The sequence below is a fragment of the Pogonomyrmex barbatus genome, unplaced genomic scaffold (genome assembly GCF_055798465.1).
Source record: "Pogonomyrmex barbatus isolate J1 unplaced genomic scaffold, ASM5579846v1 scaffold4, whole genome shotgun sequence".
NCBI lineage: Eukaryota > Metazoa > Arthropoda > Insecta > Hymenoptera > Formicidae > Pogonomyrmex > Pogonomyrmex barbatus.
In genome coordinates, this window is record NW_028297138.1 from 7077308 (window position 1) to 7100314 (window position 23007).

At 32.6% G+C, this 23007-nt stretch overlaps 4 protein-coding genes across 5 annotated transcripts; 1 reads left to right on the forward strand and 3 right to left on the reverse strand.

Annotated features, from left to right (window-relative positions):
- Positions 1-1098: 1098 nt before the first annotated feature.
- LOC148935777 (protein THEM6) lies at positions 1099-4408 on the reverse strand. The gene is made up of 3 exons (XM_089081352.1): positions 3558-4408; positions 2002-2216; positions 1099-1909 (listed from the first exon to the last, which is right to left on the reverse strand). Exons 1-3 carry the CDS (start codon positions 3700-3702, stop codon positions 1673-1675), a joined length of 597 nt encoding a protein of 198 aa, XP_088937478.1. The 5' UTR covers positions 3703-4408; the 3' UTR covers positions 1099-1672.
- Positions 4409-4553: 145 nt separating this feature from the next.
- LOC105428325 (protein THEM6) lies at positions 4554-10826 on the reverse strand. 2 transcript variants are annotated; one of them, XM_011640581.2, is made up of 5 exons: positions 10667-10826; positions 9269-9703; positions 7524-7738; positions 6004-6189; positions 4554-5799 (listed from the first exon to the last, which is right to left on the reverse strand). In XM_011640581.2, exons 2-5 carry the CDS (start codon positions 9423-9425, stop codon positions 5686-5688), a joined length of 672 nt encoding a protein of 223 aa, XP_011638883.2. In that variant the 5' UTR covers positions 9426-9703; positions 10667-10826; the 3' UTR covers positions 4554-5685. The 2 variants fall into 2 exon arrangements, with proteins under 2 accessions (XP_011638883.2, XP_011638884.2); XM_011640582.2 differs by lacking the exon at positions 10667-10826 and adding an exon at positions 10508-10655.
- A 1308-nt stretch (positions 10827-12134) lies between these two features.
- gkt (tyrosyl-DNA phosphodiesterase glaikit) lies at positions 12135-16641 on the reverse strand. Its single transcript, XM_011640584.3, has 8 exons — positions 16397-16641; positions 16229-16306; positions 15779-16155; positions 15013-15701; positions 14401-14943; positions 14108-14309; positions 13822-13964; positions 12135-12211 (listed from the first exon to the last, which is right to left on the reverse strand). The coding sequence occupies exons 1-8, from the start codon at positions 16407-16409 to the stop codon at positions 12181-12183; spliced, it is 2076 nt and encodes a 691-aa protein (XP_011638886.2). The 5' UTR covers positions 16410-16641; the 3' UTR covers positions 12135-12180.
- Positions 16642-17770: 1129 nt separating this feature from the next.
- On the forward strand, positions 17771-22129 carry LOC112552710 (uncharacterized). Its single transcript, XM_089080616.1, has 4 exons — positions 17771-18735; positions 18821-19192; positions 19298-19756; positions 20193-22129. The coding sequence occupies exons 1-4, from the start codon at positions 18453-18455 to the stop codon at positions 20969-20971; spliced, it is 1893 nt and encodes a 630-aa protein (XP_088936742.1). The 5' UTR covers positions 17771-18452; the 3' UTR covers positions 20972-22129.
- Positions 22130-23007: the final 878 nt, after the last annotated feature.

The window sequence follows — 23007 nt, forward strand, 5'->3', positions numbered from 1 at the left end:
ATCTATTTTCTAACAAACGTTTCGATTCTGTTTCTGAGCTATCCTTGTCATTTTACAATATAAAAATAAAAACAAAAGTTATTATAAAATAACGAGTAAAAGAACAATTTCGTACTCTAGAATCAAAAAAGGATGAGTACTTTGAAATTGCAAAGTCCGAAGATTATGATAGAAAAATCAAAAGTAGAAAACCAAAAAAATTATCCCAAAAAAATAAAAAAGAACAGGGTATATGTAAAATTTTGGTAACAAATAAATTAAGCAAGTTATATTGATTAAATAAGGAATGAAAATCAAAAGTAAGACATAAGAAATCATTAAATAATATGGCAAAAATAAGCAATTAAAATATCAAACTGTTACAAAAAATGCTAATTTATTATTGATAACATTTGTAAATATGTAAAACAGTTTGATAGTTCAGCGCTTATTTTTACTATATTATTTAATAATTTTCTTATACATGTAACTGTTCCATTTCTTATTTTAACTTGATGACCTGCCCATTTTATTTATTTCCAGAGTTTTATGTCCACTCTTTCGTTCTTAAGAAAAATGTTGACACCAAGAGCATGAGATTGTTCTTTTATATCAATATCTTATCATGGTTATTTTTATTTTTATTTTGCAAAGAACGCTGAAAATAACAGATCCGAAACAGACTTGAAACAGAAACCGAAACATTTATTTAAAAATTGATATCTCATCAAATTATATTTAAATAAATATTTGCATATCTTGAACTACATCGCACTTTCATAATCCTATATATTTTTTTTATTTCTTTGTTTTAAATATCGAGAGTACATTATATATTTATATAATTATTGATAAAATAATTATATAATATTATATATTTATAAATTATATATTTTTTTATATTAGTATTTATTATTAGTATTATAGTATTTATATTATTATGAGAGTATTTATAATTATATTATTTAATTATATATTATTATGTATTATAATTATGTATATATAATTAAATTAAATAATTTAATAATATAAATCATATATATATGATTATTACAAAAAATATTAAATAACATTTTTTTAATAAAATAATATTTTTAATAAAACAAAAAACATAGTAACTGTAGTAACAATATTTTTAATGAAATTTAATAAAATTTTAATTTTTACCATTTGAAACCATTAGAATAATAAAAGAAATATTAACATTTCATATTAAAAACTTAAATTAAATTCTACTCAATTGTACCTCAATTAATGCCCACATACAAAATTTACCATTACAATTTTTAATTATTTATTAATAATCTTTTAAAATTCTTTAATAAACAACAGTATGCTACAAAATCTAATCCAACTTTATAAAAAAAATCAGACTCACTATATTTCTTACTCTAAATGTAACGGAGACCGTATACTTATTTGTTTATACATTTTACAAAAACTAGTTATATAATTGAAGACATCGGATTTTCAACACCTATTAATTTGAGATAGTATTTTTCGTAATAAAAATTGTTCGCGAGTTGTCTATGAATTATCTATCTCATATGTATATATATATATATATATATATATATATATATATATATATCACATATCGTAACAATCTTTAACAAAAAAATTAACCTTAATATAAACCATTATAAAAGAATTAAATATATCGCAAATACATTATAAAAATATATCACTTTTTTCATTTCTGTTTCTTCAGATTTTGAGACGATTCTTCCATAGATTCCAGCCATAGTTGAAGTTCTTTGCTGGGTTCTGGTCTACGTGTTTCCGGCTCGATTTCGGCGATTACATCCTCTACCGGAACATTCAATCCGGTTACAGTTTGCCTGCTCAATACAACGGCACGAATAAAATTATCCGTGAGACTAATAAATTGTTGCTCTATATAAAAGTGTTTCCCTTCCCAGTATACGAGCTGTAATCATATAAAACATATAAAGAGATAGATTATTATTAGATTATTATTTAATTGCAAAAAATGAAAAAAGAAAATGCAAAAAAATATACCTTCGTCGTGACCTTGTATGGTGTAAAGATAGGAATTGCTCGACGATATCGTATAGTGGATGCTCCTTGAACAGCACTGCCGCCTCTTTTTGTAATCGCAGCATAAATTCCTGAGTTGTCATAAAAGTAAAAACGTGCAAAATCCAACTCGCGCAAATACCGCGCGTTGTTCATGTGTTTCAAGACCAAATCAACGTCTTGAGTGCTACAGATGCCTAGAACAAAAAAATCCATAATTAGTGTAAGAACAAGTAAGAACACTTATTATGTTCTGTTATGTCCCAAAATTAGAAATTTTCTATAGACTTTTTATTCCTTATTAAGTCCTTAACTATATATTATATATACATATACATGCACATACATATATACATACATATATACATATGCATGCGCGCGCGCGCGGTGTGTGTGTGTGTGTGTGTGTGTGTGTGTGTGTGTGTGTGTGTGTATGTGTGTGTGTGTGTAAGATTAAATATATGCGCGATTTTTTTTTTTAACTGTTACAACTTGGAACTTGATTGATTTCAAATACTTATTTTTTTTTTTATATAATATCTTTTAATCACTTAATATATTATGTTAATATATTCATTTAATATTCATTTAAATAGGACAAACAAATCGGACGACTATGTCTGTTCTCTCTCTCTCTCTCTCTCTCTCTCTCTCTCTCTCTCTCTCTCTCTCTCTCTCTCTCTAAATATATATTTGAGAATCATGATTCTTCAAATAATTCGAGATTCGTCTTTAATTTAAATAAATCCTTAAGTAATTAGAAGAGACTATATCAAAGGAATAAATTTTTCAAATTAATCAAGTAACAATTTTTATAAGAAAAATCTTGCATATATTTAAGATAAATTATTTGCATACATTTAACTTTGCATATACAATTTATATGTTACGAGTTTTCCTACGAAAAGAAAAGAAATACGCCGACTGGCGCATCATTCTGTACAGTTATTCGTTGACCTACATAATGTAACAGAATACATACATTTGAAAACATAGTTCACAACTTGTGGGCATTACATGCCAATGTCGTGCATCCATCTTGGTGACTATGAATTATGAACCTTTTAAATTATGAATGTACAGAAAAAAATTATGCGTGGTGTGCATTTTTTTATAAATGTGAACGCATTTTTGTGACAACACATGCAATCGTTAGTCGCGAACTTTGATCCCGATAGTATGATAATAATATAATACATATTATACATGATTTATATCAAGTTCTTCGTATACTCGACAAATCATCATATTTTATTTTCCGCAATTACTTCCACGAGGCTTTTTGCATTTGATAGATAATATCTAGATAAATTTTCTTCTTTTTGTTACACAATATTCTTCTTCCATCTGATTTAAAAAATCATTGATTCCGCTAATAACTACCATTTTCAATATCCTTGTTGTGAAATGTTTAATATCTTATTAAAGCGCAAATAGATTCGTTCACTCGCACTTGTTAATAAACGATAGAAAAAAAAATCTATGAGGACGTTATGAATGGATGCACTATTCTATCATGATCTAACGTGAGAATTTACCGTAAATTGTCGTTGTATCAAAGAGCTTCTTCTTCTTCTCGAAGAGCCTGCCCCAAACGATGGTAGAGATAATTCTCAGGAAGTAGTTTACGTCGAATAGAATGTAGAGAATGGCGATTATCGCCACGCAACAAGAACACAACATCGTCGGCTTCCTACCGGCTTCTTATCTTTCGATATCTGAATAACAGTGCGATAATACGCCGACTCGATGCACGCCTCCTCACGGTCGATGGAAGACTGAATTCTGACCAGTCAGTGACTACGGTGACTCTGGAGAACCGGTTTCAAAAGCGTCACAGAAGCGCTAAAGCAAAAAACGTTCCGAGATTTTGTCACGCTGATTAAAATGTTGCAACGAAATTGGAATTGCAAATCGGAAAATTTAAAAATAACATTTCCTTTAAAGTGAGATAATATAGGTATAAATATTCACTTATCAAGTTATCATTATGCTGAAAGCATAATCGAGAAATATTAATCATAGATAAACGCTACTGTTTTCAATTTCCTCTCGTTCAATTTGAAATTCAAAAAATGGATCTTTTAGCATATATAAAGTCAGTTTTGACAAATGAGAACATTTTTTTAATTTTTTTTTTCAGAACTATTTAAATTTTAATGTTCTGTCTTGTTGAAATAAATCAGGATTGAATCGAGACTATAAAAAGTTAAAATATTAAAAAATTTAAAAACTTTTTTGAAGTATCTCGTTCGCAAATCTGATTATTTTACTTTTTTTTATCAAACATTAAAAAGATAAGGTCCGATGAAGAAAGATACTGGCTATAGAAATATGTGCATTGTCATAAGTGTTAATGAATCAATGACCTTGCTAATTTAGTATTATTTGCTCACGTACATTTTCTATTGTATTGTATACATCGTAAACTATAGTCTTTACAAGCTTGAAAAAAAAGACAAACTGAAATATTACTACGCTTTCTTCAAAACATTATTAGTTAAAACATTGTTAGTTAATTACAAAACGATGTGTTAATTTAATAGATAGATATATTTCTTTCAATGGGTGAAGGCACCTAATGTACTATATAAATACATAGGCATTATTATATTGGTAAATAAATTAATATTTGTTAATATTTATTATTTCCCTGCCGTTTTCCAATCAGTTGGGTATACAGAAAAAAAATGTAGATAATAAGTAATATATAACATTAATATTAAATATTCAATTATAATTGCTAATAGCGATCCCTTATAGAAATTCAATACTGGAAGGTAGTTATTATTTATTTTGAATATTAAAAGTACTGTTATTCAATATTTTTAATACAAAATAAGTAATTTCTAATATTAAATTGGCCAGCATTAAAATTGGATTTCTATAAAGAATGTTAAAAGAGAAAAAGTGTTCTATATATACTTTTCATGTTCTATATTTTTATATAATATTAATATTCAGTTCGATGACGAATTAACGCCAATAAGTACAGAGAAAACCTCGCTTCTAATTTTGAAGTATTTTTTTATCACTTAATGCAAAGATATTACATGTATACAATATATCATTTAATTTATACCATTTAATTTTTGTAACGTGCAGTTAATTTTTATAACGTATACCAAGTGTAATATTTTAATATTTTAATATAATATTTTATAACAATCTTTTACGATCAGGCGTGATAAAATATTATACAATTGTAAAATACAAAGGTAACAAAAAAAAACGATTTTGAGCTTAAATTCTTCTTCTAAAAATTTCTTTTTAAGAATTCACCTATAATCACTTTCTTTTGCTAAGAATTCAACTAGCTCATGTCTCGATAGAAATACTAGAAAGAAATAATCGCTCGCTGTGATTATATATTAATTGTTCTCATTCCGTCTCGATTACTAAACATCTCATTGTAGGTTGTTTTTATCGCTTATTTTGTTCGAAGGCTATTCGCTCAGCTTCGTGTCAAAAGTAATTAAAAACGCTCGCGAGAAACCACCGAGATTAATCGATTTCCAGAAATTTCGCTAGGACAACATCCGTCGCTCGATAATCAAGGATGAAGATCAGGAATATCATATTCCGAGATTTCGCTTGTTACACAGTCGTGGTTGTGTATATTGGTGCCAAGACGACGCCACCGCTGGACGTCGCGACGTCCATTTGTCAGCAACGCGTTGTCACCGTGATTGGATCCTGTCTCAACATCGCCGAGGATATCTCATTGCTTTCCATCCACCTCTTCACTTCAAGTGGCATCTCCGGCCGTACTGGAGATACCTGGCGACACGTTATGTTATTCAGTTTACATAACTGTATTTATTTCAACAATTATTTTATTTACTTCAAACAATCGTCGGAAGGATCAAAATAAATCGCTAATAATTCCTGGTTTCATACTTTTGATAAAGATTAAATTGTTTAGAATAATATTTACGATGTTTTTAAACGGCACTTAATTATATAACGATAATTAATTCTTACTTGCGTTACACCTGCTTCGACACTTCCGTTCTGTTTCACTCTTCGGTTCAATAGAGCACCAATGACGGTATCGGCACTACAATCGAGAAGTCTCTGCCTACAAATTGCGATCGCTCTTATAAAACCATCGCTCGGCGTAATAAACCGATGCTCCATGAAAAAGCTTCTTTCGTCCCAATAAATAATCTGAGAAAAATAAGTAAGATAATATTACATTATGTAGGATGCGGATTTATGTCGATAATACTATATTAAAATAATACTATTAAAATATTACTTATGCATATTACTTATGCATATTAAAATATTACTTATGCAGATGCAGATTTTAAATCTGTTTTTTTTTAATGCTATTCTAATTTATTCTATTTATTCACAGTCAAATGTAACTCTTTAATAATAAAGAGATTTTCAGATTTGCATTCGAGATTTTGTATTAGATTGTATGAATCTATTTGATATTTAACACATGGATCTAAACATGAATAAATATAACAAAATAATTAATTACATACAAACTTGTTCAAACGTATACATAGTTCTGATTTAATTTTTGCGATACCACAAATACTTCAATGCATAATTAAACTAGTATATTTCTTCAACGGTTTGGTTTAACTTTTGTGATATTGCCGATATTTATACAACAAGGTACATATATAATTATGAATATATCAATTTCTTTTTCTTTTTATGTTATAACCACCAAGGTCTCTTTCAAGATCTCTTTCTTAGCCAAGACATTTAATTTAAATATATCACTATGTTAAATGTTATTTAAGACACATGAAAATATTTTTTTGTTTTTTTATAAGACTTGAAAATATTTTTTTAGTTTTTTATTTTTCGACTTCAAATTACAATAGATTTATAGAAAAAAATAAAAATTTTCCTTGTACAGTAGGACACCCATCTACTGTTAATTAATTAAGAATTAAATTGAAAGTCAGTTAATACTTTGATAATTTTTTTGCTCGTGCAAATATACACCACTGCATGACTGTGTCTCTTGATATATAATTTAATGCATTCATATCGAAAGAACACGTTCGCCATAAAAAAAACCATTGTGAGTTTTGACAATGCGTCATCGTGATCATGTAGTGCATCATAATTACAAAATTAAACGTGTTTACTTTGAAATCAGGAATGACAAGAAAATTTTATAAAAAAGTGACTGTTTGTCTATTGACGCGTTTGCTTTACGCATCCCATATGAGCAATGTTTTTTATCCTTGTCATAGGCCAATGTAACGTGTGGAGAGAATTACTAAAAAAAAATATATATATTCCCGAGAAAACCAATTTAAAAGCGGCGGAATGGGTCTTTAAGTGAACAACATCGGCTTTAAACTTTATTTTCAAATTATTATAACAAAAACGATAATAAATTTTTATAGCAATTTAATATCTCTCTTCATTCCTTCCTCTGTCGTTACGTAAATAGGAATTTTTTTTTTCTCGGAAGACATTGAAAAATTATCAAGTTGTATGTGATATTCATCAATTCTCTGAATTACCTTTGATGTTATTTTAAAGATCGTTAGCGGCTTGATGAAACGTCTGTAGCGTATGGTGGCAGCTCCCTGTACTACACCTGAACCTTGAGAGCAAACCTCTCGATATAGATCAGTTCTCTCGTAGAAGTCAATTCTTGCAAAATCGAGCTCGCGAAAATATCTCGCGTTGTTCATATGATACAAGAGCGCATCTACGTCAGTGGTGGTGCAAATTCCTGTGAAAATCGATTAAATATGAGATTATTACAGTAATTACACACATTTCCATTTTTAAAAACTGTTTTTAAAAACGCTTTGAACATTATTTCAAATTTGATATGATTGCACCGATTAAGTAAATCAGATATTAATGTACATTATATAAAATGCATTTTATGTTGTATGATTGCGAAATCGAGTTCGCGAGGATATCAAGTTGTTGTTCGTGTGATAAAGCGCGTTTACTTCAGTGATAGTGTAAATTCCTGTGAAAATCCGTGTGATAAATTAAAACATTATTATAATTCATAGTAATTAAATACGTTTCCACTTTTAAAAATTATTTAAAAAATGCTTATTACTCTTTGAATGTTATTTCAAATTTTTTCTGATATAATCGCGTAATTACACACATTTCCATTTTTAAAAACTGTTTTTAAAAACACTTATTATCATTTGAACGTCATTTCAATTTGATATGCAAATTTGATAGCACCGATTAGTAAATCAGATATTAATATATGTTATATAAAATGTCGTTATGTAAAAAAACCGCGTAAAAAAACTATTAACTTATGTCTGTAGAATTGATCGAAACCAGATATCATTATATAACAAAACATGATGACTTTAAGATATGACTGATTTTACTTCGAATGGAGTTAAAAGAATTAGAGATGCGTAACTATGATCGAGCATCTATAAAAGTATGCACGTAAATATATACAACTAATCGGACATTGCATTCACTGAAAAGCTGATGTATCGAATTGTTTCTTCGAACAATATAGAGTCGAGTGATTGTATGATGATGATGATGAATGTTGATTATCTGCCAGAGAATGTGAAGTATAGATTCGCGAAGAAAAAAGGAAAATTTGAAATTAAAATTTGCATTATTTAAGCGCCTTGTAACATGCATACGATTTGGATTTGCGACATCCCATCAGCTGATTCCGCACGTGGTAGGTCAAGGTTCACATAGGAAGATAACCGAAAGGAATTGTAAGGATTCCAGATTATATCACAATGACAAAATGACGTGACGATTCTTTAACATATATCACATTTTAATTAAAAAATCATTAATTAAACAAGAGGAATTATTTATTTATCTGTGAATAATTTTGCAGATATTGTTAATTAAAACGTTATATTAAAATAATTACTAAAATTGTAAAAATTAATCTTACATATTTCTTATAAAATACAATATAAAAATATATTTTTCTATATCTTAATTAATTAATAAATGTCATAGTTTTTAAAAAATTTTTCTATTATATATATATATATATATATATATATTACTATTTAATAAAACAGTTACAATAAGCATTTAGATAAACTTGAATTATGTTAAAGTTATGTATTATCTTATGTTAAAGAACAAAAACGAATTCTTCTAATTGATAACATAATTAATGTATACAATTTGTATAATTGATCACAATTGATCAAATATTCGTTCCGGATACTACAACAAAGCAGTCTCGTTTAATTTTTGCGTTTCTTCGATCAAAGCTCAACCTAAATTTTTCACGTACCGTAGATCACAGTCTCGTCGAGAATGTGCACCCTTTTTTTGCAGTAACGTGCGAGGAAGACGGTAAAAAATAGGCGCAGGAAATAGTGAAATTCGATGAGGCCGTAAAGAAGTACGACAGCCACGAGGACCCCGACGAGGACCCAACAAGTCATCATCTTGATCGCGCCATGCGATTTTCGCTCCACGAAAGTCAGTCTGGACGCTCTTCAGGATAGCCCGTTCAGGGTAGCTAGACTTTGAAAATACTCCACCTCCGCCAACACCACCTCGCACCAGTTTATCGATTCGTTTGGGCGGTCGACCGCGTTTGCTTGCGTTCCTCGTCCCGTCAATAAGAACGCAGACTGCGCTTGCACCATCTCGAAGACTCACGAATGAATTGCAGCGGCGTCGAATTCATCTCGAAATTTTGAGCAGTGCCATCCTGACGTTCCTTGTTGACAGAAATTGAAATTGTAGGCTCGAACCTGATTTCCGGTACGCCGCGCGTGTCAAGGTTTCAGATTGAGATTTAACGATCACGAATTGCTCGCATGTTACAATAAAAGTTAATAATATATTTGTTTTCAATTATATACGCTCGATTATAATAATTTTATTATCGTATATGGCATGCGTTCTATAAATATTTAAGTTACAAACTGACGTTACATACTAAAATGTCATATTAAAATGTTAAACGATTTTGCAGACAATTGACAGCCGACTGTCATCCTCACGAGTCAACATAAATAAAATTTAACGCAAAGAATATAATGTTAACAATTATTATTAGAATTAATTGGCTTTGTCATACTTGAAAAAAATCCGAAAAATATTAAAAATCATAATAAAGGCATAATAATAAAAAAAAAATAGTAAAGAACAACGTGCTATCATTGCATATAATTTTGTTTAAACAATTGTGCTTTGCAGCTTATTTCTTAAATCGCAATATTATCGTAGAAAATTTCAAAGAATTTTTAATGTTTCTGTTTGTTGAATTTTTTACTTTAAGAAAAAGACAATTTCAAGTACGACGAAAGATATTACACAGCGTACAAAGCGTACGTGCGACTACACCTTGTTCAAATAAAGGAAGAGAATTGAATCGAGCACGATTAGCATTAACGTACTAATCAATCGTTTTGACTAGCAAGGAAAAAAAATCGGCAAAAATCGGATAAGAAGCAACGCAAGCAATGAAATTTTGCATCACACGGAGAGCTCACTTTCGATACTTTCGCGTTTAACCAACCTATTATCAGGCGGGACACGTTCTCTCCGGGTCATCATGCATATATCGCTCTCTTTCCCCAAAATTTAACATCTACACACGGAATGTGGTTTTTTTTTTTTTTTTTTATATAACACGTTCGCACGGTACATAACTTTCTTTCACTTGGTCAACACTTACAAGGTCGTACGTTAAGGCTCGTCCAATTTTGATAAGAAGTTCTCTGATCTTTCGCGAAGAAAATCCTTTTCACGAATAGAAGGAAGAAAATTTACGCCGGCACACGCACATCCGGAGGCGAGGAGATCCTATCCTGCCAGTGACGTCTCACGTACTGGTGATCGACGTCCTCGGCTGGCCGTTGCCGGCATCGGGATGTCCCTTCCCGAAAGGCCGCATCTGCGCCGAGGACATCCAACTAGGAAGTCCGGTTCTTGGTGGGAGGTTTCAGAACGCAGCTTAAAAAATCTTGACGTCACTGGTCAGTGAGCTTCGACATGTGAGGATTGATCCAGTAACGAAAGCCGCGGATGAAACATGGAAGCCAAGGCTCTGATTAAACAGGTCGATGAAAACCATGGACGGCTAATAGATTTCTACACTAATTGTCGCGCACGCGATGTAAGGATGTTATTTAAAAGAATAATAAACGTATTCTGATGAAAAAACTTTGTCCTTAAATTATTATTCAATGCGACGATAAAAATGTTAGTATAGTGTGGTATTTGATATTTCTTTTAATATTGAAATCTTGTTAGGGGAATCTTTTTCACTTCTTTTTTCCTGCTCTATTTTATTAATAATAAGGAATAAGGAAATAAGGAAAAATAAGGACAAACAAACTTTATAAACGTAATTAATGATTGAATTTATAACTGAGCTGACTTTTTTGCGTGATGAATCATTAAGCTAGTGGCAAAAAAATTAATTTTTTTTATTTATTTTTATGTGCAATGAACTATTGAATTTATCGATTACAGATTTTAAATGAAGATTATCAGCTTCAGCTATTGATTTCTTGTGTCGATAACCTTGTAAGGTTCGACATAACGAGATTATTACTAGGCAATACTATCGATAGAAATGCAAAACCGCTCGAACGTTCTTTGTTTGCTGAAGGAAGTAATGTTTGCATTGAAGGAAGTAATGTTTTCATAGTAAATGCGCTAATACAACAAAAGATAAGATCATGCGTTCTAAAATCAGGTGTGAATAAACATTAAAGCTGCGTGACGCACGAAAATATATGTAACGACGATGACGTATTTGAGTGACGTAAGCGGAAATAAAAAAATGTATATTCATATCTATGTACACAAATGCATTTACTGAACAATCGCGATATTATTCTATAATTAAAAGAATTCATATTCTCCCTCAATATCTGCAATATCTGCAAAATCTTTCGATATCTCTCTCATTGTCTTATTTGAAACAAATAAAAAATTGTTTTCAGAAAAGCATTCTTATTTTCAAGTTTGACGAAACGAGAAACAGATTGCAATTTATCAAAGCTCGATGATTCAAGAATGGTTCAATAAACATAATTTTATTAATATATATCATTATTATATATTATATATTTATCATCTACATTGGCCAGTTGCGTATATTACAAATAATAAACTTTAGTTATACGAAAACAATATATAAATATAAATAATATGTCGGATTTTTAATGATGAATAGTTTTCTTAGTCACAATACACAGAATGTCCGGGAATTCTAAGAAAAACAAAAAATATTATCAGACTTTCCTGCTTTTTCCTATAAAGAATATGCTGTAACATCTCGCATGAAAAAAGCGAGTATATTTTATCAATAAAATCTGCATGAGAATTAATATTACATTTTTTTAAAAAGAATTAGAAACTTTTATCTCTTTTCTTCGTCTTGCGTACTATTAAAGTTGATGAACGACTAATTAGTAAAAATCGCAAAAAATGGGAATCGCTATCTTTGCTTTAGAAATGAATAGAATGACTTGTCGATCGGATAACTCAATACTTTTCGCTATTCCGCTATTATCTTTTCTTATAAATCACATACATATCCCGACTAGACGAGTTATCGAATGTGCGTACGATATGCGTAATTACTGCATAGATATATCGTGATTTGATTAACAGCCGTTTGAAGGCTGAGCATGTACGAAACGGACGATGCTAATATTACGTTTCGACCCTCGCATCGAGGAAGTGCTTTCGTGCTGATGTTTTATGGAAAACGCGTCTAAGGCGATCGGCACGAATTCGTCGCGAAATCGAAACCGAGGAAAATCATGCACCATGCGAGAATTTTCTACGTTTGTTTTACCGTTTTCTTTGTCTTTTCTCTTTCTCATGTTGACTAATTATATATCTTACGATTAAACAATTTATTTATTTATAAAGATATCCATGAATATAAATAAAATAATTAAATTTTTATTTTTAATTAATTCGTTAATAAAGTATAACTACAACTAAAAACTAATAAGAGCGTAGGATGCAGTTGTACGTGCAATAAATCCATAACTTCTTAGTTTATAAAATTTCTTTCCTTTAATTATATTTACTGCGTAATAATATTCTCCTTAAAACCGGTTTTAATCTTTCTTAGAGACTATCTCCAGTTGACGACCCTGGTGAACCAGTTCGCTTTTTTCGGTATTCTTCAATGTCGCTAACCCCATTCTTTTCCTCACTTATCCTTGAACGAATTTCTGCAGTACTTCAATCTTGTTAACTCTTGCATTGTAATTTTTTTTAAGTCTTACATTATAAGAATACTTTTTTTTTTTCTCTTCATTAGTTGAAGAACACCGATTATACGAAGAAAATTACGAATACCACTATATATAAAAAATATTATATATGAATGCCATAAGTACAGAATAAATATTACGAAAAAAGCGAATAAATTGCATATGACTTGATTTATAAAAAAAAATCTTTATCAAGAAAACAAAAAGTATTTAATAAGCACAATTAAAAGAAACTACTTTAAACTTTAGAGATTAAAAATCAAAAATTGTCCATTTATTGCATGTACAATCGCACTCTAAGTTTATAGTTTCGAATTATATGATAAAAAAGTAATTAATATAATAGCTACGTTAGAGATTAATATTATTCTCAATATCAAAATTTTTAAATTTTTTAACCAAAACTATAAGCTATTCTTACTATTTAGTTGTAAGCTTCAAAAAAAGTTTTAATCAAGAAAAAAATATTGACATTTAATATTTGATTATTTTGCAAAAATACACATAAATAAATATACAAATTCAATTGCAAAAATATTCCTTATTTGAAGGAGGTAAAAAAAAACAATTTCATTAGCTGAAAAATTACATTCTGCCCAGAGAACTGAGAAATTCGCTGACAAAAGGACTGTCGCTCGATTCATATCGGCACAATGGAAGATCGTATGGAATCGGAAATACTGGAACGGCTGGATCTTCTTCGTCCTCAATGGGAAACGTCATTGTCCCAGTCTAAATATAAATAAATATAAAATAATTAATATTAATCAATTTATTTTTAATATGTCTTTAATATCTCTTATGTATTCATCGATTAATATATATATATATATATATATATTAAGAATTATATTAAAACAATATAAAGTGCTTACAATAAACTTCGGTATAAATATAACGCCAGCTTCATAACTCATTATATAATGATTGTTTCGTTGAACTCCCCAAGCAGCTTTACTCAAATTCGCGCTAGTGAGCACAAACCAGGGAATACTTTTCATATCGGGCGAAATTCTTGTATAGGATTTAATATGAGGCATCGCACGATCTCGTCCTGTTCGCTTAGCTTTCCATTGACTGCATCATAAAATCATAAAATTCTATAGAAATAAAGATCTCTTTTTCGATGATATGACAACAGCATTGAATAAAAATATGAATTGCTTACTATAAATATGATTCTATCCATTTTTGCTTAGAATGCACTTGTACACTATAAGGCAAGCAGCATGACAAATTTCGAAAATCAAAGCTCTGTTTGTAATTTTGTATAGACGGATAAATGAACTGAAAATGCGGGTGACTCTTTAGGCCTTTAGTAGTCTCCCTTGACATGCATGGAATTATATCTTTCGACAACCAACTTTCGAAATTTGGACCGAGACTGCCTATACTGGAACTTTGCGCAACTATAGGCCATTGAGGAGCATCTGGCGGCAATGTAGCATGACGCGATAGAACGTGCGCCAATTTTCTGTGCCCCCAAAAATCGGCTTCGTTATCTTTATGAGTCCCAGGAACCGAAGCGAGAAGAAATACATTTACTTCAGAAAAATTCGCTTTCCGTACTGCCCATATCCATTGCGTCAAAGCCGGGTGTCTATATTTACTCAGGTATCGTTCAAGATCCCTTTTGAAACCCGTTGGAGATTCCCCATCACTGGGATTCGCGGATTCTGATAGTAAAGGCAGGTGAGGCGAGATCCATAATCTAATCACAAAAAAATATTTATGCATAAACGTCATACCATTGAAGAACATCTAAAAATATTTAGCAGACCCTTGTGTCCTGTTCTCCCAGTCATCAGAATATAAATTAGCAGTAGAAACAATCACTCTAATTCCATTATCTTTATATTGCAGAATCATGATCTTCGTATGATGACAGCCAAATCTGCTTGGCATATCTACTTCTATCATGGTAATGTTACTATTCAATTTCTCACGATCTACTCTATCACCATACAGAATCAACATGTCTGTACGTTGGCCAGCCAACAGGTATTGCAAACAGAGCCATCCAACATCTACCATAAAATTTAAATGAAGACTATTAACAATTTCCCCAAGACTACGGTCGAGTATCTCAGGGAAAGTGATGGAGAACTGTTGATTATAAGTCTCTTTCGAATTTTCGACTCTTGTGAAGAATAAATGATAAGGTGCTGAAAATGCATATTTTATCGCAAACTCTCCTGGTTCCACAACAGATACGACATAACCAGATCGTCTCATCATGTGAATAGCTCTCTTTCTAACTTCCTTTCTTGATTTTTCAGAATCACAAGAATCATACATATTCATGATAGATGCCCCTGAACTTTGCTCACTGCTTGTAGAACTACTTTGACAATCACTCATATTCTGCTGATTATCCTCAGTGCGATTGCTGCTTTCTATGCTCATTTGTCTCATCTTTTTTGTTACAGAAGAGCCAGCTATCGCTGCTTCTTGATTTCTCTTTTTTGCCTAAAAAAACTTATATTTATTATTTACTATTTTTCATAATTTTTGAAATTCACAAATTCATTCATAATTTCACAAACCTTGATGCTTTTGGAGTTCGCACGTTCTTTACTGGACAAACCGCCTTTGGAAAGTGCCTCAGCTACAGAGTCCATTTGCTTAAGTTTATCTTGCCTCTTCTGTAATGTTGCTTTCTTATGCCTCTCTACTTTTTCTTTCAAACCTTCTTTAGCATCCAACAACGAATTCCCTTTAATAATAGATGAAATTTGTGTTTTTGAAGATGAACTAGCAGTCACAGGCAACTGATTGACTCCGTTTTTGTCTCTCTCCTTTCTAAGCACCATTTGCAATACTTTTAATTGATCCAGCAGTTGCGAGCGATCATTACATACAAAACTTAGCACTTCAGGTATTTCTATTGTACCATCCAGCTGATCTACCAGTAATTCCTCCACTGAAATTGAGACTAAACATTATTAATCTTAAATAATCATATAATTATATATTATCAGAATACAAATAATTACAATGAGGATGTGACATTTCACCAAAGTGGATCGGATTTTTCCGGTAACATTTCTCCATAAAAGGGCACCGTTTCTTTTCTGCAATGTCAAATAAATAATCTCATTGTAACAAAATATAATTATTATAAAATCCAAAGATTTGACGTGTAAACTGTTTATGATCATTACCTATAGAATTCATCGTTGTAAAGATGATTATTGGAGAGAAACAAAATCCTGAAACAATTTACACAGAAAATATCCGATCCAAATTATATATACAAGTGTCTAACTCGTAATTTTTTTATTTCTTCGATTAAAATTTTTCTGTAAAAACATATGATCATATGGCACTTTACGTGTAATTCCAAGGAAACAGTAAATAATTTCATAAACGTTAGTCATCCTAGAGTCCGCGAATTTCACGAATGTACAGAAAAACGTGTCGAAATTGTACGCCATCTGTGTCTATTTTAAAGATGAAACTTCGTAGTCACGATTCAACTCTGTAGATAAAAAGTGCTTAAAGTCGATACAAACGTTATTTTATTAGAAAGAAACTGAAAGCGAGTATCCCAGTCTTTTTCGGGACCATCAAAACTGAAACTCCCTGTACACTACGCAAGTAATCCATTCTTGAATTTGGAAACTACATCCATTTTTCAACGTGCCGATGAAATCGCATTTTGGTACATACATGTTCGTGCTGCATTCATAATTGGATGAAGAATATGCTTATGTATATAATTATATATCACCGCGTAATTTTTTTATTGTATTTTAGTCTACAAGGAGTTTTAAAAAAGTCCTATGAAAAAGGCTGATCGCTCTCGGGTTTTTCTCTGTTAAATGAATATAAATTCTACTGTTATCTTAAATGACATTTATATATAGGGCTATGAACATCCGAATGATAAAATACATGATTTATTTAATATAACCATCATCTGATTACAAAAATTCACATTTGATTTTATGACATGATAATTAATATTAATTAACCGATTTTATTATTTGACATATATGTATTAAAATTCAGATTGATTTATATCTAGCTATATCTTATAAACAATACTTATCTATACATGTATAATTAATGGTAAATTTATAAATAATATTTTTACTTTGTCTGTTTCTATTATTTCTTTTCTTTGTTTGCCTTCTTTTTTATTTTCTAGCATCACTTTCATATTTAGTTTGATTGATGGCATAGATGTTTCGATCATATTAGAGGATAAGGTTGAAGATAATAACAAGAATGAAGAATTAAAAGTAGGATAAAAAGGAGATTGGAGCTACAAATGAATTCATTTTAAGATATTTAATATATTCTGTGCTAAGAAAAACTATTAAACTCTTAAATACCGAAATGTTACAGCTTTTTCTTAGCGATGTTAATTAGTCTTGATTATTTCATGAACAGCTGTCATCTTAGAATCATATATTTTAATAGTTTAATGTATCGAGAGGGTTGTAACAATGTAATATTAATTGCAAACATTCAAAGATTTTAACATTTGCTTCTACATTGATTAAGATTTTTTTTTTCTTTTAATTTTTTTTATTTAAAATTGTTTTAGATAAATTTCTAATTATAATCTTCATTAATAAAATTAATACTTGATAAATTTATAAATCAATAATTAAGAAATAATAAAATCAATTAAATAATTAAAAAAATATTAGATCAATTGAATAATTAAAAAAATATTAGAGATTAAGTGACGCTTTTGATTGTCTAATAAATGTAATAATAATATTAAAAATTCAAAAAAAAAACACAAAATTTTAAAGAAGTTTCAGACTTTAGATTTCTTCGATATCTCGAACTGCACAATTCACTTGATTTTATCTCCGTTGGCGGTAGAAAGGTGAAAAATGTCAAAATCAAAATCTTTCACGTGAAATATCGAAATTTGTATAATCGTGTATATCGCAATGGTCGAAAGAAATAATTCACATTATATAACATGCAAATAATCCGATGAGAGATGCAGCATCTCCACCTCAAGACACAACGTATCCGCCATTCCGTCCTTTAAAAATTACACAATAGGTGAATTAAAGATATGTCTCTCGGTAGAAAATCTTTTTTCTAATTTTAAACTATAAAAACAGGAAATTAAAATTGACGATTACGATATTTGATATCTTACGAGAATGATTTCTGAAAAATTCGATTTGCATTTTATAGACACGCCTGAATTAAATCAGCGAGCTCGTAGATTAATGCGCAAAATTAAGTATGGACGCATTCCTCGAGAATTCGATGTTTTTCTTTCTGGACGAAGCGGAACCGATCGTACCAATCTTCCGATCCCCCAGGTACAACGATGCGGGCAGAATTGTGGAAGTGACGGATGTCGGCTGCGACACGGAAACTACGTTTCCTATACATTTTTCACGTACATTTGATCGACGTCGCGGAGGAGCCGAGAGTCTTAGATCGGCCCGCAGAATCGCCAAATGGCGCGAGAAATCAAATAATTTTGCTCGCAGAACAGCGAACGTAAGTGATAAGCTGCTATGCGAGAATTAATGAATCAATTTAAATATCTTTCGGTCGATCGTAGGACAGAAACGGGAATTACACCCGGAGGAAAACGCGGCAAGATTACGATGATGCGTACATCGCTGATTTGGATTACGACGATTCATATTCTTATGATGATATCGAACTATCGAAAAACGATTCCGCCGTTGAAGAAGAAGATAACTACTATGCCCAATTTATTAATCCTCAGAACGCAATCGCGCGTTCGCGTAAGGAACGCGTCTCGCGGTATGATTATTTGAGAGATCTCGAGGATCCATTTACGCGAAATAATCGCGTGCCTGAAAGTGAAGATGTCTCTTCACGGTGGTTCTCCGACAGAGACGAGAGAGGTTTTCACAAAATTCACAATACCGACATTCGATCGGGTGAACGCAAGAAACGAACGAAAGTTCTTCCGAGAATGAACGGAAGCTTCAATCGTGAAAGGGGTATGTTTTTTTTTTTAAGATAGACAAGCTTTTTGAAAATTTAAGATAAGCTTAGATAACATTTTCTTCTATCGATCCCTTTTAATTTATATTGACTTTTTATAGAATTCGGAAAACCTTTTGAGAAATATCATGAACAACATAACTATCCCAACGCTGTTGACTTTGTCGCGCCTTTGAAAAATAATTTCCGAGATTTTATTTCATTCGATAACGAAACGGAATGCGAGGAATCAGTTTTTTATGATTCGACGAGGACCAAAAATCATGGCTTACAGAAAATGGCGCCGCGCAGAAAAAGATCATATATTTGTAATTCGCAGCCGAAAGGCGTAGGTACTATTGATTCAGAAGAAGAGAAGGTCAAGGACATGTTAAAAAAGGATAGCCAAGAAAGTTTATCGTCAAAAATAGAAAGTACGAAATATCGAACTTCAAAAGATGAAGCGATAAAGGAGAATCCCAAGATTTTGCGATCAAATACGCCGAGCGTGATTTCTTCCCATAATCGATCAACGAGAACCCCTAACGAACGAAACTCAAACATGTATTCTGCAGAAAAAAGTAAGAATTACAAGAAAAAACATAAAAAAATGTTTTTCTTTTTCTTTTCTTTATTCTTTTTTACATCGATCATCTGAGAATAGTTTGACGTGATACTGGCAGATGTCTCTACAATATCATAACTTGTGCGCTTCATAAATATCATCGATAAGTATTTAATAATTATTTTCGCGACAATTATTTTAGACCCTTTCTTTTATGATTAATATATATAAATATATGTATATATAAAATAATAATGAAAAATGTGTAATAAATGTACATAATCCTAAAAAATATTACAAATATCATAACATTTATCTCGTAGTGCATTCTTTCTAAATGTTTCTCTTAATTTTATTTGCTCTTATAAAATATAATAAGTATTTTAAATAATTAGTATTAAATATGTTTGATTTCTTTATTTTTATCTGCGAATTAATCATTTTCTTTGCAGAGTCAATTAATAATGTACGACCGCAATCAGCGGTCGAAGGGAAAGAAATGAACTTTCTGATAATTAAAAAGAGAGAAGAAATCACAAAAATGACTCAACCAATTGTCGACAATCAGTACCATGACAGATTCGTTAATAAACTTTTCAATAATCCTCCTAAGGAACCGTGTCAATCGGCAAAAATGTTGAATCGTGTTGTGGATTCAAAGAGCAATGGACAGATATACGCAACGAGCGAGAGAGACGATATGAATTCCCATTCCGGAAATTCTGAAAATGATAAAACGAATCGGATCAATCCGGTTGTTTCGCGATCAGGGCCCGAGGAAAAGGTAACGAAGAACGAGAGAACATTCACTTTGAGAATGACGGACACTGCTATGCCACGCATGGATATAGAAAAAGAGGAGAAAAAATTCTTCTCCAAATTACCCATAAGAACGTGGAAACGCTTGAGAACAAAAGAACCCGCCGCGCTGCGTCCTGAGAGCGACGCGACGAACGCAGACGTTAAGGAAAAATTTCAGAAGGCGCAAAACGAGACCACAATATCGAATGATCATCCGGAGAGGGTGGAAAACGATGACGTCCGCGAAGGAGCTCGTGCAACCGCAAATTGCAGCGATGTAAAACGGAACGAGTATTTCAGAAGAGGATTGCTCAGAGTTGATAAACCAGAGTTGACTTCCTCCGATTTGAAGAACACAAAGGAAAGCAAGGGTTCAAATGCGGCGAAGAGAACACACGAGCAATGGAAAAAAAGAACAAGCGCCAAGTAGAAATATGAGACATCTCAAAATAAAACATAAACCGTAGTTTATGCTGTCAATTAATGTCGACATTTAATCTATTTTTTTCTGCGTTTTGTCATGTCAACGAGCGTGCGGTGAAAGAGTAAAGCGTTACGATTCGATCGCACCGACTCTTTCTGATCGGTATCGTTTCGTATCTGCGTTTCGAATAAGAAAGAAAAAAAAAAGAGCGAGAGAACATGTAACCGCATGGAACGAGACGCTCATAATTGTGCGCGCATAATGGGGCCGTTGGGTTACCTCAAAAGAAGACTCCCTTCGAATGATACCAATTATGCCATCAGCGTACGTTCCCCCTGTCGACAATTCTGTCACAGCACAGTCATCTCACCCGCATGTCACAACCCCTGCTTGCGTAACCACCCTAAAGTGGAGCGCCTCGTATAATGCCTCGTCGCGATTCTCGCAGGGGTCCGCCGCGATCTCGGGATGGAGGGGGCGGAAGGGGTCAGTGGAGAAATATGTAATTGTCCGTATTTACCCTTGCACCCGGCCGCGTACTCAAACAACAACACGAAACACCCTCCTGGAGACACCCCCGTACAGACGCGCGACGCCGATTTAATTTGAACACGCTCAAATATTTTCGTTTTGTCGCTTCGTGACGGTACCACCCGCTCTCCGTATCCGCCCCTCTGAATTCAATATATTTATTAATTTTAATTTTCGCACACACACACACTAATAGAAACGCGATGATAATACTGACAGATATATTTGTGAATTTTCTCTTTTGCATATATTGAACGTAAAAATCAACGATATTATCGACGATCCGCGCTTTTATTTTCACGTTTCACTTCGTTCCCTTAACCACCAGGGAAAATGGGAATGAGCGAGAACAACGACGGCGAGGAACCGAAAAACAGAGCGACGACGGGAGGAGATTTGCGAAAGGAGTCGGCGAGTCGCCCCGTGCGGGCGAGCCAAACCGCCCAGCTGGAGGCAGATAATCAAATAAACCTGCACGCACCGTATAAATTATCAATCAGGGCGCGATTGTGCAACCCCAACAGAGGGAGCCATCCGTGTCAGTAAGGGTTGTTACACGTCGACGTCGCCCGCCGTGGGCGCAGGGGGGAGGGAGGGGAAGGAAGAGGGGGATCGACGACGATGGATGTGTATGCTCGTCGCCGTCGTGTCGAGTGACCCCGCAACAGTTATCTTCCCCGCGTGCGTGGGCGTGCGTGAAACGTGAGTTCACGCCCCGCAGTTCCGGGGGAGAGGCCGGGGGGAGGGGGGAAGGGAGGGAACGGCACGTGCACGTGCGAGGGAGAGAATCGCCATCGTGTAAGGTGTTTTTGTGTCGCGCCGTGTGCACGTGTGCACGAGATCATCGCGGATACGCGGTCACGAAACCGAAAGAGCGGCGACGTCGAGTTAGATCGTTCCATCAAGGGCGACGGATGGGGAGGATCACGAGGCATTTTTCCACGTCGCTTTTTAACCCCTATTCGCGAGGACTACGATCAGAAGTAACAATCGATCTCACGTCTCCTACGGTGACGATTCTGATTACACACGAAAGAACAGTTTTGCTGGCAAATCTAAAAATTTGATCAGCTACATATCTGAAAATAATTTTGTTTGCAAATTATTTACATCGTATTATATATTATATTATATCATATATGATGTTCAAATTGGTTGCTAGAAGAATTTTTGCATTTATTATGATTATTGTGATGCTTAAGTGTCCTACATAATTTTGATAGTCCAAAACAAAGTTATTTTTAGGTTTATATTTGGCCAAAAATTTAGAATTATTAAATTTTTAAATTTGCACACGTGTTCTTTTCGTGTATGATCATCGATCATACCATGATCCTTCGCGAGTCACTTCTAAGATCTCTCCGTTGCAATCTCGCTCTAGATCGTAGAGGAATGTTCGTTACGTTGACGAGGCGCCTCGATCACGCACGACGGGAGCGAGAAACAAGCATAGCCGAGCCAATTAGGCGTCGAAGGGGATCAACCACCCTAAGCGCCTGCGGCATCGACGT

Excerpts from the sequence above, each read along its gene's own strand:
- LOC105428325 (XM_011640581.2), bottom strand. The coding sequence starts at position 9,425 with ATGATGACTTGTTGGGTCCTCGTCGGGGTCCTCGTGGCTGTCGTACTT. Across the intron at positions 6,190-7,523 it reads TCTTTAAAATAACATCAAAG|ATTATTTATTGGGACGAAAG; the intron begins GTAATTCAGAGA and ends TATTTTTCTCAG. Across the intron at positions 5,800-6,003 it reads TCGAAGCAGGTGTAACGCAA|GTATCTCCAGTACGGCCGGA; the intron begins GTAAGAATTAAT and ends ACGTGTCGCCAG.
- LOC148935777 (XM_089081352.1), bottom strand. The coding sequence starts at position 3,702 with ATGTTGTGTTCTTGTTGCGTGGCGATAATCGCCATTCTCTACATTCTA. Across the intron at positions 2,217-3,557 it reads TGATACAACGACAATTTACG|GCATCTGTAGCACTCAAGAC; the intron begins GTAAATTCTCAC and ends TTTTTGTTCTAG. Across the intron at positions 1,910-2,001 it reads CATACAAGGTCACGACGAAG|CTCGTATACTGGGAAGGGAA; the intron begins GTATATTTTTTT and ends ATATGATTACAG.
- LOC112552710 (XM_089080616.1), top strand. The coding sequence starts at position 18,453 with ATGGACGCATTCCTCGAGAATTCGATGTTTTTCTTTCTGGACGAAGCG. Across the intron at positions 18,736-18,820 it reads CGTAAGTGATAAGCTGCTAT|ATTACGATGATGCGTACATC; the intron begins GCGAGAATTAAT and ends AAACGCGGCAAG. Across the intron at positions 19,757-20,192 it reads CATGTATTCTGCAGAAAAAA|AGTCAATTAATAATGTACGA; the intron begins GTAAGAATTACA and ends TTTTCTTTGCAG.
- gkt (XM_011640584.3), bottom strand. Across the intron at positions 16,156-16,228 it reads TGAAATGTCACATCCTCATT|TGGAGGAATTACTGGTAGAT; the intron begins GTAATTATTTGT and ends TCTCAATTTCAG. Across the intron at positions 14,310-14,400 it reads TGGATAGAATCATATTTATA|TCAATGGAAAGCTAAGCGAA; the intron begins GTAAGCAATTCA and ends TTTATGATGCAG.